Source organism: Temnothorax longispinosus, chromosome 5 (assembly GCF_030848805.1).
Source record: "Temnothorax longispinosus isolate EJ_2023e chromosome 5, Tlon_JGU_v1, whole genome shotgun sequence".
In the NCBI taxonomy this organism is placed as follows: domain Eukaryota; kingdom Metazoa; phylum Arthropoda; class Insecta; order Hymenoptera; family Formicidae; genus Temnothorax; species Temnothorax longispinosus.
This window is the reverse complement of record NC_092362.1, coordinates 22,016,834-22,032,786: the sequence shown is the minus strand read 5'-3', so window position 1 is coordinate 22,032,786 and position 15,953 is coordinate 22,016,834. Positions and strand designations below refer to the sequence as shown.

Sequence of the window (15,953 nt, the reverse complement as noted above, 5' to 3'; positions counted from 1 at the left end):
ATAGAAAGTAATCGATATCAACGAGAATATTCTCTCAGAATTAGCAATCATGTTTTTAAGGTAGACTCTGCAGGCATCATTCGTCACGATTTCTTCTCAGCATTTCTTTTTTCATTTTAGTCAGTAATGAAACTTTTGAGAATTTTTATCGAAATTTAGAAGTTAGTAATCTGAATAACGATACCATGCATGTAATCACGTTTCAGACATTGCATATAATGCTGATTAATTATTTCCAAATGTATATGATATATTTTTAATATATTAAATACGTATGATATATTTTAAATATTTAATCATGGAATATTAATTGAAACAATTCTAGGAATACATTATTTATTTTTCATAACAGCAACGATATAACGCTTTTTTCGACCAAGTTTTTAAACATAACTATTTAAACTTTTTAAACAGACCTAGTTTTTAAAAAGTAAGCAGCTATTCTGACTGTTGTTGCTATTGTAACGCACTTCTAAGAATAAACTATCTCATACATATATTATCAAATTATGAATAAGATCTAAAAAAATCAAAGAAGAAAAATTGCAAAACTTCGACAAATTAAGGCAAAAATATGAATGTACTTAAAAAATAAAACATTGTAGAAATTTGTAGAAAATTTTCGTGCAGTGTAGAATATTCCATAGTAAACAGGAAAATGTATTAAGGACGTTCTCTCGTCCTTATACTAGAGAAAATCGATTTTCTTAGGATTTTCTTGAAACTGTAAATATACGTTAATTTAAGTGTGCTTTATGCGTAGTATAAATTTCAGTACCTCTTCCGGTATAAAAAATAAAGATACTGAGCCTCAAAGTTTAAAAAAAAATTTAAAATTTAATTTTTTTTAGTTTTGGCATTTTTTCCTTATAGAACTCGACGAGAGGAGCAACTTTGGTTCTCTTGATTAACCTCGTATCTCTTACCGTTTGGCCTGGAAAACCTTTTCATTAGTAAAAGTTGAAACTTTGAGGCTCAGTATCTTTATTTTTTATACCGGAAGAGGTACTGAAATTTATACCACGCATAAAGCACACCTAAAAATTAACGTATATTCACAGTTTCAAAAAAATCCTAAGAAACTCGATTTTCTCTAGTATAAGGACGAGAGAACGTCCTTAAGACTTTAAGAGCGTTACGGGACTCGACCAATCACATCGAGAATGGTAAAGAAAAATCTTATGTCTACGAATATATGTCTCTGTGTGTGTGGTTGGTACATTTCTCTCTCTTATATTTTACATTTTTCTGCAACTCATTACCCTTACCTTTGCTAGTTTTTCATATTTTCTGACAAGTGTTATATTATACATATTGAAAAAGAATATTGTAAATTTATGCCCGCTCAGACACTCAGGTCCCTGAAGAGAAGACTTACAATACTTACAATTGTAGTTTGTGATACCTTTCTTGTCCTAATGTGGGTTCAAGTATTCTATCAACTGGCCAGCTCATTCTATACAACTGGCCAGCAGTACTCAAATAATTTCAATTTTCTGGAAAAAAAACAAAAAAATTGAAATGGTTAATATCAAACATGTAAAACATATAAAAGAAAAAAGGAAAAAGTTGATTCATGACGGAAAAAAATTTTAAGTTGAAACAAATATCAAATATTAATTGAGAAATTTTGTGTGTGCATAAAGAGTTAAATTGATTATTGGAAGTGCATAAAGGAAAAAAAAGTAATTGCATTATAGCATGAATATCCATGCTTTAAACTCATATTGAATTGAATTTTTATCCAACAAGTTCTTCTCATTTAATATTTAATAAATATGATATTAAACGTTCTTCAACATGTTAATTGCTCAGCAAATTGTTTTCTGCTATCATGGTATTTACGTTATTAAAGTATATATAGAAATATCAAGAATTACTAATTGTAATTAATAGAGCATTGTTTATTTTATTCTGACATCATATTATTTATGTTGTTTAAAATTTTACAAGAAATAGAATTTATGCGCAGCAAATGTTTCAAATAAGTTTGATGATGCTATCAGTGATCTCCTGCTGCATTACTAAAAAGTATTGTCTACTGGTTATTTTTTTAGCAGTTAATATGTTAGTGTCACTAGATTCATTGTCAGTTAGCAAATTCTATCGGCAGGGATCAACCGTGAAAAACGTACTTTAGATTTAGGATCTTAACCAAGAGGGTCAGTCCTGAAATTCTTCAGAAAACTGCTTTCAGTCTTATGTTACATGCATACACACACACACACACACACACACACACACACACACACACACACACACACATATTATATACATATATAGGTACACTGAAAAACCCATTCAGTTGAATCAACTAAAATCTTGTTGGATAAACAAATTCTTTAGTTAATATAACAAAAAATTTGATTAACATAATAAAAATTATTTAACATAACTAAATTTTTTATGTGAACCAAATTTTTTGTCATATTAACTAAAGAATTTGTTTATCCAACCAAAGATTCAACTAAAAGGGTTTCTCAGTGTATAAATGTGTGTGTGTGCGCGTATGTGTGTGCGCGTGTATCTTAATGGCGCAGCGCTACGTGTACTTATCTTTTATATTATTATGTATTTTTAATTGAAGCTAATTCATATCCAATATTTTCCACCCTCAACTTTCTGTTTATAATATCTAAACTTTTATTAATTATGCAAAATATTTCTGATTTGCAAAAGTTATCTGCGGATTACAATCAATCATAGCAATAATTTTTTTGTGTCTCTTAAATAATGCCACATGTATGTTCCCGATGCAGTTGCTATAGCATGTAATGTCAACGGCATATTAAGTTGTAGTCCTCATTGTAATCCTCATGCTACCCTTAACGATATGCGATCGATATCCCACGTTGAAGACACACCCCGAATACAATTCTCGAGCTTACCAAGAGGTGGTGACTGACCCGAGACATTCTCAGATATCGGCGTTATCGCTGAAGGTAACGGTAAGAGATTGCAGGGGGAAAGTGTGCGCGCCGATGTACGGAAAAGTGTCGCACTTATTTCATTTTCAACTCCTTCCATTTTACTTCCCTTTCCCCCTGGTAGATGTCGGTATTTGCAATTTCGCACAATCGCGGGGTTGCGAAAACTGAAGGTTTGTTGTAACGGACGTTGCGATCCTTTTTCGAGCAGAATTGGCTCCCTTCAATTGCACACATCAATTAGCATCAGGTAGAATCTTCCTAGTGAGAATAATCATTCCATTATTTATACAATAAAAATATTAAAAATGTTAAAATATTTTTAGTTTATATTATCGCTTCCTTATCTTCTTTCTCATTTTAACCCTTCTGTCAATAAGCTTACCCGGGTACTCATATATATAATATTAATACAAAGTTGGAAAATTATGCTTTAACAGAAGAGTTAAATGAACCATATTTTTGTAATTTATATAATTTTGTCTTCCTCCTTCTATTTCTATCACATAGATTGCGTTGCAGAGTTTGCTTGTACACTTGACTGTATCTGTATAATAAAATGTTACGATTCTTCTATTATTATGTTGCAATGGTAACACACAACGATGCTCGTGACAAGTACACAACATTTTAATTAATGATATTTATGCAATATTCATATGATATTTATCTGTTGACGGTTTGCTTGCCACCAGTATCCAAATAAAGATAATATTTGTAACAATTGGTTTTCTAGTAAACAATGAAATTAACGTAATTGCGTTGATAATATCGCTTTAAAACTTCCTTGACAATTTTATTGGTATTTTGGCAATTTGCGACTTTAATTATAAATGAAAGTAACTCTAAAATTAGTTTAATTTGAAAATCATCACAATCTCATTTGAAAGAAACATATTTGCTTAAGAATCGCAATAATTGTAAAATATCAAATAACAATATCCCATATTTATACGATTTTAATGTAAAACTGAAACTGGACGTATATTTAGTTTTAAAAGTAATACAATAGAGAAATATTAAATTTATATTACGTATAATCTGCCTCTCCTTTGTTTGGTTTTTGAAATAATCAGAATGGCAGTTTATAAAGCACCGTGAGAAAGAGAGAGAGACATGATGACATGATGATAAGTTTCAGAATGAGAGCTTCAGAATGAAGAAATGTCGAATTGACAGGTAGCGCGATAACTTCAGGGAAAACGAAGCCACGTATCCAATCCTGCGTTCTGAATAGAATTACGCGAACAACGATATCGAGTATATACATTGATCTAATTGAAAATTAATTAATTATCTTTTTAGTTTGAACTTTCTCAGGAATTATTCCGCTGTTTAGCAAAATATTATTTAGACGTAATATTGCTTCAGCTTGACGTCACTGTCATCGCCCAATTATGTTTATTACTTATTGTGATTTTTTCTAAAACCATTTGAATTCAACCTAATCTAACCTAACGAGAATAAAGAATTAATAGATTAATGAAGAATCATCCTGTCGCCGTAATAACGTTTAGCCGACATTGCGATAAATCGAATTTCATATTTGAATAATCAAGGATCGGAATATCGACAGGTATACATGACAATATGTGGATATTTTAAGAATGAAAAGCTTTAACTGTCCACCGTCAATTGCGCGTACGAACAATGGCATTATTATTCCGCATCTTTAAATATTTGAATTATGATTTAATTCCAATATATATTTTTGTCAAGTTATTACAGCAATTATTCTTAAAGAACAAATGATTGTGCAACTCCAGTGAAGCATTCAACAAATGAAAGCTCTCGCGTTTTAATATCGGTGGAGTTATTCAATGGTGAGCCATTGAGTGACTGACTCATCGTTATGAGATAAAAGATTTGACATATATGCATATATCGCTAATGTAAAAGGCTTTAAATTAAGCACTTGATACAATTATATCCATACAAACATAAATCAAAACAAAAGACAAGAATACCTTCATTAGAAAATGAGGTTAGGTCCGCGAGTAATTTTCTACAGCCTGTGAAATCACCTGTGCGAGCTTGAAATCTCGAACTGTCATCTTTCGGACTCTCAGCCACAGCCACGTGTCCCGTGTCTGCCTCCTGATTATCCAGCGTCGCGGCGCGAAGCCCTCGGCTGCGCCAGCGCACGCGATCGATACCCCAGACCGCCGGGGTTTTCGTCTGTCCGCGTGACGTCATGGTGTGCGAGCCGAGCCAAGACGATAGGGGCCGTAGTCTACCGAGGGTGATCGAGGTGGTGCGAAGCGTACACCGCGTTAAGAGCGAGCCGTCGTCCGTCGTTTCGACGTAGTGACCGACTACGTCGACCCTCGAACGTTCCGCGCGAAACACATTTCCCGGCTGCTCCGCGAGTCGCGTCCGCGATCGGTGAGGAAGTCCTCCCGTACCCCCCTCTGCCCCCCTGCCCCGGCCGAAAGTTTCTCTCGTTTTAAGTTTCCGATCGGTGCAAAACGTCGAGGCGACATCCGCGCGCGCGAAAAGTGACAGCTCCGAGTGGTGTGCTCCACAGTCTCCCTGGAGAACGTCGAGGGAACGTTACGCGGAAGAGAGTCCCGTAAGTTTCGAGAAGAACGTATGGGGAAGCTATATAGAGTAATCGACGACAATCCGTGGGAGAGAGTGTCAATGAGGAGGAGAGGCGCGCAAGGTCGCCCACGATCTTCGAAAATCGAGCCGCGAGCGATCGTCATCGCGCAATTGGTCCAGAGGTCTACCCTCCTGGTGGAGTGGCGACCACACGATGTTGACACTAGCGCGATTGTGTGGTGGCCCCGTCCTGCCCGCGATATATCGCTCGTCTGACCATTTGCCGGCGCTTTCCACTGGAACGCAGCGCGATGATTTCCCCGGTGCAGGTGCACGCAGTGGAGAGTGGACGGAAGTAGCGCGCCGTGCGCTCTCTCTCTCTCTCTCTCTCTCTCTCTCGCTCTCGTGTGATCACAGGCGAGCTGCAACCCCTTCTTCGGGTCGCGGCGCAGCTGAGCTCGACCGGGCGCGACCTACAGCCCTACATTCGCGGTCTGCGGCGTGACCTAACCTCACCCCACCTTAGGCGAGCCTTCGTCGCTACCCTCTCTGTTCCGTGAACCGTGACAGGATCTTACGCATCGGATTCTCCTCTTAGCCACGTATACTCTTATGCAAATTGATTAACAGCGTAGCAATGGCCTACTTTAGTACTTTATCTTATTTTTCCTCCGATAGTTTTGTATCTTAAGCGTAGCCTTATTATCGGAGTATTAAAGTTTCTATAATAATGTTATTTTCGTTTTGTTTGTTTCTAAATTTTTTTTTAATATTCTTAAATTTTTTTCAGAAACGATTTACTTTGAAAAATTCAAAAGATAATATGGATGTGTATATTATTCATATTTGTTTTTCCTTCTTTTACAATTGTAAGTATTTATAAGGGAGAAACGCGTCCAATTTAATTGTTAGCAATGCAACGATGAGGAAAAAAATTATTAATATCGTATATTTGGTGAATCACGCGTATCTGACCTTGACAAAGAGAAATCGATCATTCACGTATTACGACAGTTTAGGGACAACGCCTTCCGATGATGGTGCCATTAATTAACGAACAAATGATTTGACGGCACTAGGTCGACCTCGTTATCGTTGTAACGATCGTCATGATGATAATGCCGCGCCGCGCCGCGAATACGAGGACTTTATGAGAACGTCTACTTTAATATTCGCCCGAGAAAACCATCGCTATTCTAATATGTAACTTCCGCATTAGCAGCTCAGTAAAGCGTCATTTCTTTCATTGGTACATGCAATTTTTCTCGACTTTTAAAGTCTATCGTGAAATTACATTTACACGAATATTGTTTTATGTGCCTCAGATACAACGATATCGAATACGCATCAATATTCCGAATGAAATACCTATACAGCTCCGTAAAGAAACGAGTTAAATTTTGTTCAACTGCACAATAAAAGATAATTAACGAGGTAATAAACATAGATACTTTTATTACGAACGATCGTTTCGCTCGAATAAATTCAAAGCGTTGTGAGTGATATTTCCGTTCTTAATATTGTCGAGATACCACGGGAATAGAATCGCGAAGTAAATAGAGTTTCGCGAGTAAACAGACTGCAGGGCGAGAGAAAAGGAAGTAAACAGTCGGAGACGATCGCGCAAATAATAGCCAGCAGCGTAGCAGCTAGCGTGAGAGGACGAAGAGAGCATGTGTCGCATTCGCGAAATATCATTCGATTCGATAAAATTGAATTATCTGCGTCATGTACTGTATAATAAAACAAAATTGAATTTGCTATAAACAAGAATTACAAAGAGAGCGACAGCATCGTGCAATTTTTTCGTGTGTACCTATCTAAATAATATTATAGAGAGAACGACAAATTATAGAATCGATATATAGAATATATAGAATCCAATATGACCAATATATTATTGTTATAATACATTCAATACATGTGCCACTAATCGCGAACAATCGAGGGAACACCCATCATGTACGTTGAAGTATTATTTATGTGTTGCGGTCCTATTTAAATAATTGAATAATTCGTAGCTAAATTAATGGAATACCATCAATTTTCTGCTTGTTTAAACAACAATGACGAAATGAAACTGAATAATTTCTGTCAATTAAAGCCACAAATAATGAATAATTTTGGCCAAACTATATAATTAGAAATAGTCGAAATAGAACATTATTTAAATATGTATTGCGACAATTGTAAAATATTATAAAATACCAAGTAAAATTACAGTACGTTGTAGAGAAGTTGAGAATTGACTGAATTATGATATTACAAATGACTTGCAGTGATATATTATTGAAAATTATTAAATTACTGTATTCAGAATATAGATTTATTCGAGGATTTATTTAATGTATTTACTTTAAATGAAAGAAGTTCTTAAACGAGGAAAAAAAGAACGCATTATTTTTATGACTATTCATTGAAATGCCATTAAAAAATGCTATTAAAACTGGCTACTGAATGCAACTTCATGGATACGCACGAAAAAATCTATTCTATTAGTTAAATATTCATTATATTCATAAAGATATGATAAAGAGACGAAATAATAAGCACATTTTATCTTACTGTGTTATACAGTTTCGTTGTAAATAATTATGCATTAATACGTTTAGTTGTCTAAGAACATTAGTGTGACCATTGCAGATTTTACTATACATGTTTACACAATATACATACTTACATACAATTTGTACTGTTATTTAGAAAACGTGAAAAACAGTAGATTATCTAGTTATAATTGCATGTGTTTAATATCTAACTGCAATATCGAATTTAAAGAATTTCTCTCAGTTTGTCAAATAAGTTTATCTGATACAATATTTTGACGTTTCTTGCCATTTAAAGTCAGATCCGGACTAAGCAAACGAGCACGAACAAATGCGAATAAACGACTTGCTTTAATGAATGCTAACAGTATCAATTTATTCATGTTTACTCACGCTTGCTTGCTTAATCGAGCTCCGATTTAATGTTTTACATTTCATAAACATACGCTATCTATATTCCGTCTAACAAGAGTGTGATTGATATAAATTTGAAATTGTTTTTGAAATAAAATAAAAAGTTATACGTATGTATTATTTAATTGATAGGATGATGCATAGTTCGATTTATAGAAGACTGATTGAAGAGAGAACAGTAAATTAAATTAATTAATACACGGAGATAATATTATAGTAAATATTACTATGGTGTCGCACTAGCTGCGGACCATCAAGACGCCCAAGTTTAAATGCTATAGTCTTATAGTAAAATTACATGTCCATAGCATTTAGTGCTACGATCATAGCATTTAATGCTATAATTATACCATTGAATGTTATGATCGTAGCATTAAATGCTATGGACATAGTAATTTTACTATAAGACTATATAGCATTTAAACTTGTGCGTCTTGATGGTCCGTAGTTGGTGCGACAGCATAGTAAAATTTAATATAAAATTTTCTCCGTGTACATGTACATATTGATGTTGCGATGCTTTCATATTAATAAGTTATCCAGCTGCTGCTGTTATCGATAATCATTATCTCTTAGACATATTTTTTACTAAATTATATCGTATTCTTGAGATAAAAAAGATCTCCATATAGCCCAGTAAAATGACTCGAAATTTGTCGATTTGGAGGAAATAATACTGACTGGGCTGAAACTTTGGAAACAGGCTTGTTTTAGGGTACTATTCAACATATTAAAAGTCCCCACGTGTAGACGCTACGTTGTGGGCAGGGGAGGGTCCAAAAGGTCCAAAAAATCAGTTTTTCGCAAACAACTTGGAAAATATCAACTTTACGGAAATTTATGTAGATATAAAAATTGTAGCTTACAAAATTCCGCACAATTTCGTTTTTTATTCAAGTCTGTACGACCAAATGGAGTAGAGATAGAATTTTTTTAAACACCGGTTGCATTGCAAAACTACCGGTGTTTAAAAAAATTCTATCTCTACTCCATTTGGTCGTACAGACTTGAATAAAAAACGAATTTGTGCGGAATTTTGTAAGCTACAATTTTTATATCTACATAAATTTCCGTAAAGTTGATATTTTCCGAGTTATTTGCGAAAAACTGGTTTTTTGGACCTTTTGGACTCTCCCCTGCCCGCAACGTAGCGTCTACACATGGGTACTTTTAATATGTTAAATAGTACCCTAAAACAAGCCTGTTTACAAAGTTTCAGCCCAGTCAGTATTATTTCTTCCAAATTTTGTCATTTTACTGAGCTAATATTAGAATCTATTGAAATATTTGTTTCACAGTCCATACTTTTTTTTAAGCTTTAATTCAATACATATTCCTGACGTTCTCAATCAGATTCACATCACATCGATTAATTGTAATGACCAAGCTGATATTTTTTATACCAATCTGATGCCATTTTCTTCCTTCTGGATACAAGATCATTTTGATATTTTGGATTGTTATCCTATAAAGAAAAACCCAGTCTCAATTTTTTCTTTAAAATAATTTTGAAGAGCAAATATTAGTCAAATCTTTTTATAAAGGAAAAGTTGTAATAAAGGAAGATTTTTGCCTCCCTTTTGAATTTAAATAAAACTAGAAGGGAAAGTTTATCCGTATAAGCCTCATAATTCTCCCCAAAAATATGATCTCAAATCTCATTGTTTATTAATTATTACACTTAGAATGAAAGCAATTTACATAAAATTTGACATTTTTCGATGATTGTGTAATTTTTTGATAATGTTTCTATAATGGCCACATCACAAAACTTGTCAAGAGTATCATCTAGAATATATCAAGAGATGAAAGCGATGCTGGTGCACACTGTTATTCAGAGCATCAAATTCATGAATATCCTATGTTCACACACGTTAATAGTAGTTTAGGCTCATTCATGACAGGGTGCACAAGCTTGCATCGCGTTCATCTCTTGATATATTCTAGGTAATACTCTTAACTAGTTTTTGACCAAATTTGACGATGTAACCATTTCAAGAACATTGTTAAAAAATCCTTCATCATCGAAAAGTGTCGAATCTCATGTTGTAAATCGCTCCTATTTGAAGTGTAATAATTAAGAAACGATGAGGTTTAAGATCATATTTTTGGGGAAAATTATGAAATCCATGTAAAGAGTATATTTTCTCTAGTTTCTTTGAATTCAAGGAAGGGGTCAAAAATGGCCCTTATTACAACCCCTCCTTTTTTTATCATTTCTTCTATTACATTAAACTTAAATTTTAATCTGATCAAATTGACCTGTGAATATGGATATTAAACCTTTGTTTTGAGAGACAACCTCAAACATGCACCTTTGCCGGATGTTTAACAGTCCACTGGAGAATATTGGTTTATTGGTAGACCAGGTGGTAGATCAAGATTAACCGATAGTAGTTTGTCCCCAAAAAACTTTATCTAAAAAAAAATATTGTTTTAATCATAATCAATATGCATTCAAACAGTTGTTTTTTTAATGTGTTTTTTTCTTTATATAGAAGAAATTTTTAAATTGCATTATGGAATATAAAGTTGTAAACATGTAGATAATTCGAAAGCCTTTTACAGGATATATCGTTAGACTAGATTAGACTAGGTTTATATTTATATATATTTCGTTTTTTTACCTTCATCTTTTTTTTACCTTTTTTATCTTTTTTTTTTCAATCCACTGTCGCAACGAGAATTAATAGAAAACACCTCCACAATCCATTTATCCTCTGTCGTTTTTTGCATCACGTGTCAGTAAGTTGTCAATGATTTTTGTTTCTTCAAGCTGCCTTATTTAGAAATAATCTTCGATTTTTTTACTTCACAGCTGTTTCTCGCAATATTTGTGGTCTTTTCAGATACATGCAAAGAAAAAATAATTTTAAATAGCTTAATATATATAATATAATAGATAAATATCCGATGAGTAAAAAAGTTTGTGCACAATTTTTTATTAAACTTCTAATACCTAAGACCATGAAGAACAGAGATAAGGAGGCCGAACTATGGCCGGTATTCATAGTCGGATCTTAGGTTTGTTCGTTTTAGTTGAAAACTTTTTGCACGGTTCATCTTTTCTCTTTTTCTTTTCACGTTGGAGAAAAAAGAGAAAAGATAAATCGTGTAAGAAGTTTAGCTAAAACAAACAGGCCTATTATTTTAAAATTGTCTTAAGTAATGTTTTAAGTCTCTTGCACAATAGGCGATAGCGATAGCGACAGCGACAGCGACAAAGCTGCTGACAAAAGTATAGCTTTGTCGGCAACCTTGTCGCTGTCGCTATCGCTATCGCTATTGCCCGTTCTAGACTGGAGGATGATCCTACTCGTGGCTCATCCTAGTGAGTAGTGTAGATGGGTAAAAATCATGGATAATAATCAATGATTTTTATCCGTTTACACTACTCACTAGGATGAGCCGTGAGTAGGATTATCCTCCAGTCTAGAATAGGCATATTGCTTTAAAGCCCCTTGCACAATGCAAGGCAACAGGCAATAGGAACAGGAAATAACCAAAAAATTGTTAATTACAACCTAAAAAATTCGAATGCTATGATTGGTTGACAACAGGCAATAGGCACAGAATTTCCAACGTGATGGAAACTTTGTGTCTATTGCCTGTGTCACTGTTTATTCTGCATTTATACATGATTTCTGATTTCTAGGGCCGATATCACAGTCTTCGATTAACGTGATCTTTCGATTAAACTCACTCTTTGTCTCTTTCTAGGGGGACAGTTAGAAAGAGATGCAGAGTGAGTTTAATCGGAGGATCAAGTTAATCGGAGACTGTGATATCGGCCTCTATTCCTTGTTTCTATCGCCTGTTGCCGGACACTGTGCAAGGGGTTTAAGGAGATTGGGCCATCAGAGCATGTCAAAGAAAAAAATCTGAATTAAAAATATGTTATAAAGAAAGCCTAAATACACTAAAATTTGCTATTTGGAGAAGATCTGACGTCTAGTTTTTGAGATATTAAATCTCAAAGCTGGACGCACACTGAACTTGGATGCAAAACTGATGTGTCCACGATCCAAGTTTCGGTAACATTTCCTCGGTCCGAGAACTTGGACCAAGTTCTAGCATCGTAGGCTTTAACACAGTTCTTATTTTTTCACAATTTCACTGGACGCCGTATGTGAACAAGACTAAAAACTGTCGACGCGGTAGCTATATTGATTAGTTCACGCAGCGACCGCAAGTGTCGCACAAAATATTTAAACTCCCAATAATTGAAATCTTTATGAAGTCAATCTAGTAAATTCTCCTGTATAGAAAAATTTAGTACTGTCTGTATCGTCGCCAGGCTTTCTTCTATGTTTTGAAACATTCCTAGAATGTTTTCTAGTAAATCATACCAATATCATCAGACGCGCTAAGCAAAATCAAACCAGATATTAAACGTGCAGTAAACATGGTCGGCAAGTACTTAAGGGCGCAAGACGGAGAGGCCTTGTCAGGTAAGAAGAGAGGGGAGTTAGGGATCTTTTAATAAGGGATGGGACACCGAGGCTGTAGGATGCGGATTGGTCGTCCGCCATTAATGGGATATTTTTGCTTTGAGTATATTTTAATAAAGATAGTGTATAGTATATGTCACTGATGGCCGCAGGGGGAAGTGATCAAAACAGGCCGTATTGTCCTCTAAAAAGAGGCAGGAAGAAATATAAGAAGTATTATAACTGATAAAGTGAGAAAAAATAAAAGTATAAGTATTGTACTTAATAAATCCAATTTTATTACAATTGAATGTGATTTTATATTATCATTTAACACTGAAATGAGAATATATATGGAGAATACATAACTTCAACTATAAATTATCAAATTAACTAATATTTATAAATATAAATTATTTAGAAAATGCGATATTGCGAAGCTGTTAATTGTCGCAATTCAAGTAAAAAAGACTTCAAAATGTGCCATTTCCCCACCTCTCCAAATCGAAGAGCAATTATTTACTTCAATTTAATTGAAATAATTCCTCAATTAGAATTTAATTTATGGAGACACATTTTTGATACAGTTATTTTGTTCTATTCAAAAATGACGCGTAATGCCTGCCGTCACTTTCGCTCCCATTAATGACGGCTTTGTCCCATCCCTCACTAGACGATCCTTAAGGGGAGTTGTGTGGCAGAGCCCGTATGTACGCGGAGCGCCGCGGTGAGCTCGGCGCGAACGAAAGATATTTACGGTTACGATTACGAGCCTCGTTATTCAGATAACGATATGATACTAATGCGAGTTGTGAAGAGTGCGGAATTTTGTTCTGCGATAGAGCTTCTCTGAAGCTCAAGTACTAATATACTTTTATATGTATCGAGTGTGTGTATCCTTTTGTTTTTCGACCATTCCGGCTATCTCTACTCATCGTTACTGCCGGCACGGAAAAGTCTTTCGGTGGGATTAGATCTGACATCAGAACTAGAGTGACTACAAACGAAATACTAATGCGGATTTATTTATTACGATATTTACAAGACTTACTAAAGACGTTTATTGGGGTACTATTTCAAAAATTCCGTAATTTTCAAGATTTTCTACGAGATTTCCTATACTTGGCTTAGGAGAAAAGTCACTGATCAATCGATAATTTCCAATATGACGGTTTCCAAATAAAAGTTTATCCCAATATGCTCGTGTTAGACACACTGTAATAAAACATACAACGATTTGGATGTAAAGAATTAAAATGTATATCCGAAGGGATATATGCCATACAATCTAATCAAAATCTTTTTTTTTTGTTAGTTTGCAGGTAGCAATTTTATCAACTCTATCGCACATCCTGCTTCCCCAAAATCAGCTGACAACACAGGAGACATTTCCAGAGGCATTTTATGTGATATTTACCGTACTAAAAGTGGGGATACGTATAACTTGCAAAACGCAAATCACAAGCGGACCAAAAACAAGGAAGAACCAGGAACGAGTGGTGGATACGGAAGAGTCGTGTCGTGAGAGCTCCGGAAGGGATAGCCTTTGATTGTGATGTGGTGGAGCCCCCCGGAGGGCCGCGGGGGCAGGAGGTCAGAGGCAGATCGGTCGTGAGGGCAACAAGCACGGCTCGGCTGTCCCGTGGCGAAATCGCCGGTAGGGCGGAGGAGGAGGTACGATGGTGTGACCTCCAGCGTCATCCCGCCCGACGCGGAGGTGGTGCTGGAGGTGGCGGAGGTGGCGGTGGAGTCGAGCAGCTGCTGCCCGACTCAGAGGAGGAGGAGCCGACGGCGATGTCGAGGCAGCTTCGAGGCGAACGAGACCACGTGAGCCGCGACTACCAAGAAGGCTATCTCAGTGATTTTCCGGACTTGCACGACCGGGATTATATTAGGGACTTTCATCGAGATACCTTCGACGAAAGGGACGGTCAGAGACTCAGGGAGGGACCCGCTACTGGCAGGAGTTATCGGGACGACTATCCGGAAGAATACGATCATCGTCCTACCGTTGCATCCACCTCGGCAAATCTCACCAACAACCCGGTGAGTTCCAATTTCTTTTTGGGGTTTGTTTATTGTCGTAGTGGTGTGGTGCAATGTCTAACCAAAAATACCATTTGCGACTCTCTATGAGTCGGATAATGACTTCACTAGTATGTGCCCAATTTATATCTTGGTGAGACGGTCGATTGACCGATGAATACTTTTGCTGAATTTATAAACCTAATCGGCGCGCGGCGCGGCCAGGCACACGCGAGAAAGCGCGTTTGCCCGCGCGGCTGGTTAGTTCGGTGCCGGGCTACCGTCTTGGTAGGAATACACGCGACATCCCACCCCACATCTTTCTATGAGGCAATGGATTAGTTACTCAGCAAATAAAGTATATCAATATACAGCATATCAAATAATAGACGTTTTTTTAAGCTGCTTGATTTTGTCTATAAGACGTTTATATGTGTGCATATACGTATCAGATGCTTAATATGTATTTACAAAACTTTGAAAGAAAGTTGCTATATTAATAGCGAAATTACACGTTGAAATTTATTATTAAACAAAAAGAAGATATCAATATATATTAGACTGTTATATTTTAATAACAATTATTGAAATGTTTTTTGTGTATATGTTTAAACAATTATAACTTTTGGATAAAGAAAAAATAATATATAATGTTCTCTCTTAACGCATTTAAGTTACTGTTTAGATGTACTTGTACTTATATGATATTATAGTTGCAAAATTGAGGCATAAATAATCTTGTATTTACTATTAAATATATCTATATATTAGAAAGAATAAGACGTTGCAGAAAGTAAGCAACGTAAGTTCAAGGTAATTATAACTTCAAAACGCGCCTTGTCACTCGCAAAATAGAGCGTTGCGTTGCGCAGCGTGATAACGGCTGTCTCCACTCTTTCTCGGCGGCATTATATCTTGCAACTGCACCGTTGTGTAAGGAAAGCGCGGTTGTTTCTATTAAAAACTTGCTCCCGCGAGCCTGCTTAAAACTCGAACAGCTATTTGTATAGCGTTATCCTCCCCTTTCACTCGCGTTACTACGAACGAGGAATAGTTGCGAACTTGGA

The 15,953-nt window shown here is 35.6% G+C and overlaps 1 protein-coding gene and 1 long non-coding RNA gene across 11 annotated transcripts in view; one reads left to right on the top strand and one right to left on the bottom strand.

Moving 5' to 3' along the window:
* Nucleotides 1–319: 319 nt before the first annotated feature.
* Nucleotides 320–5,033, bottom strand: LOC139813085 (uncharacterized). Its single transcript, XR_011732031.1, has 3 exons — nt 4,895–5,033; nt 2,889–3,188; nt 320–1,496 (listed from the first exon to the last, which is right to left on the bottom strand). It is a non-coding gene; the product is annotated as an uncharacterized lncRNA (long non-coding RNA).
* Nucleotides 5,034–5,174: 141 nt separating this feature from the next.
* Nucleotides 5,175–15,953, top strand: part of Ca-beta (Calcium channel protein beta subunit) — a 97,536-nt gene continuing 86,757 nt past the window's right edge. For 8 of the 10 annotated variants that reach the window (XR_011732030.1, XM_071778365.1, XM_071778364.1 and 5 more), the window contains exons 1-2: nt 5,175–5,499; nt 14,177–14,907. Coding sequence is in view for 7 of the 10 variants with exons in the window: in XM_071778365.1 (XP_071634466.1) it covers nt 14,656–14,907 (252 nt within the window). In the remaining 3 variants the exon portion in view is untranslated. Of the gene's footprint in view, nt 5,500–14,176; nt 14,908–15,953 lie in introns of those variants that run through there. The other 2 variants (XM_071778372.1, XM_071778369.1) reach the window with 1 other exon arrangement.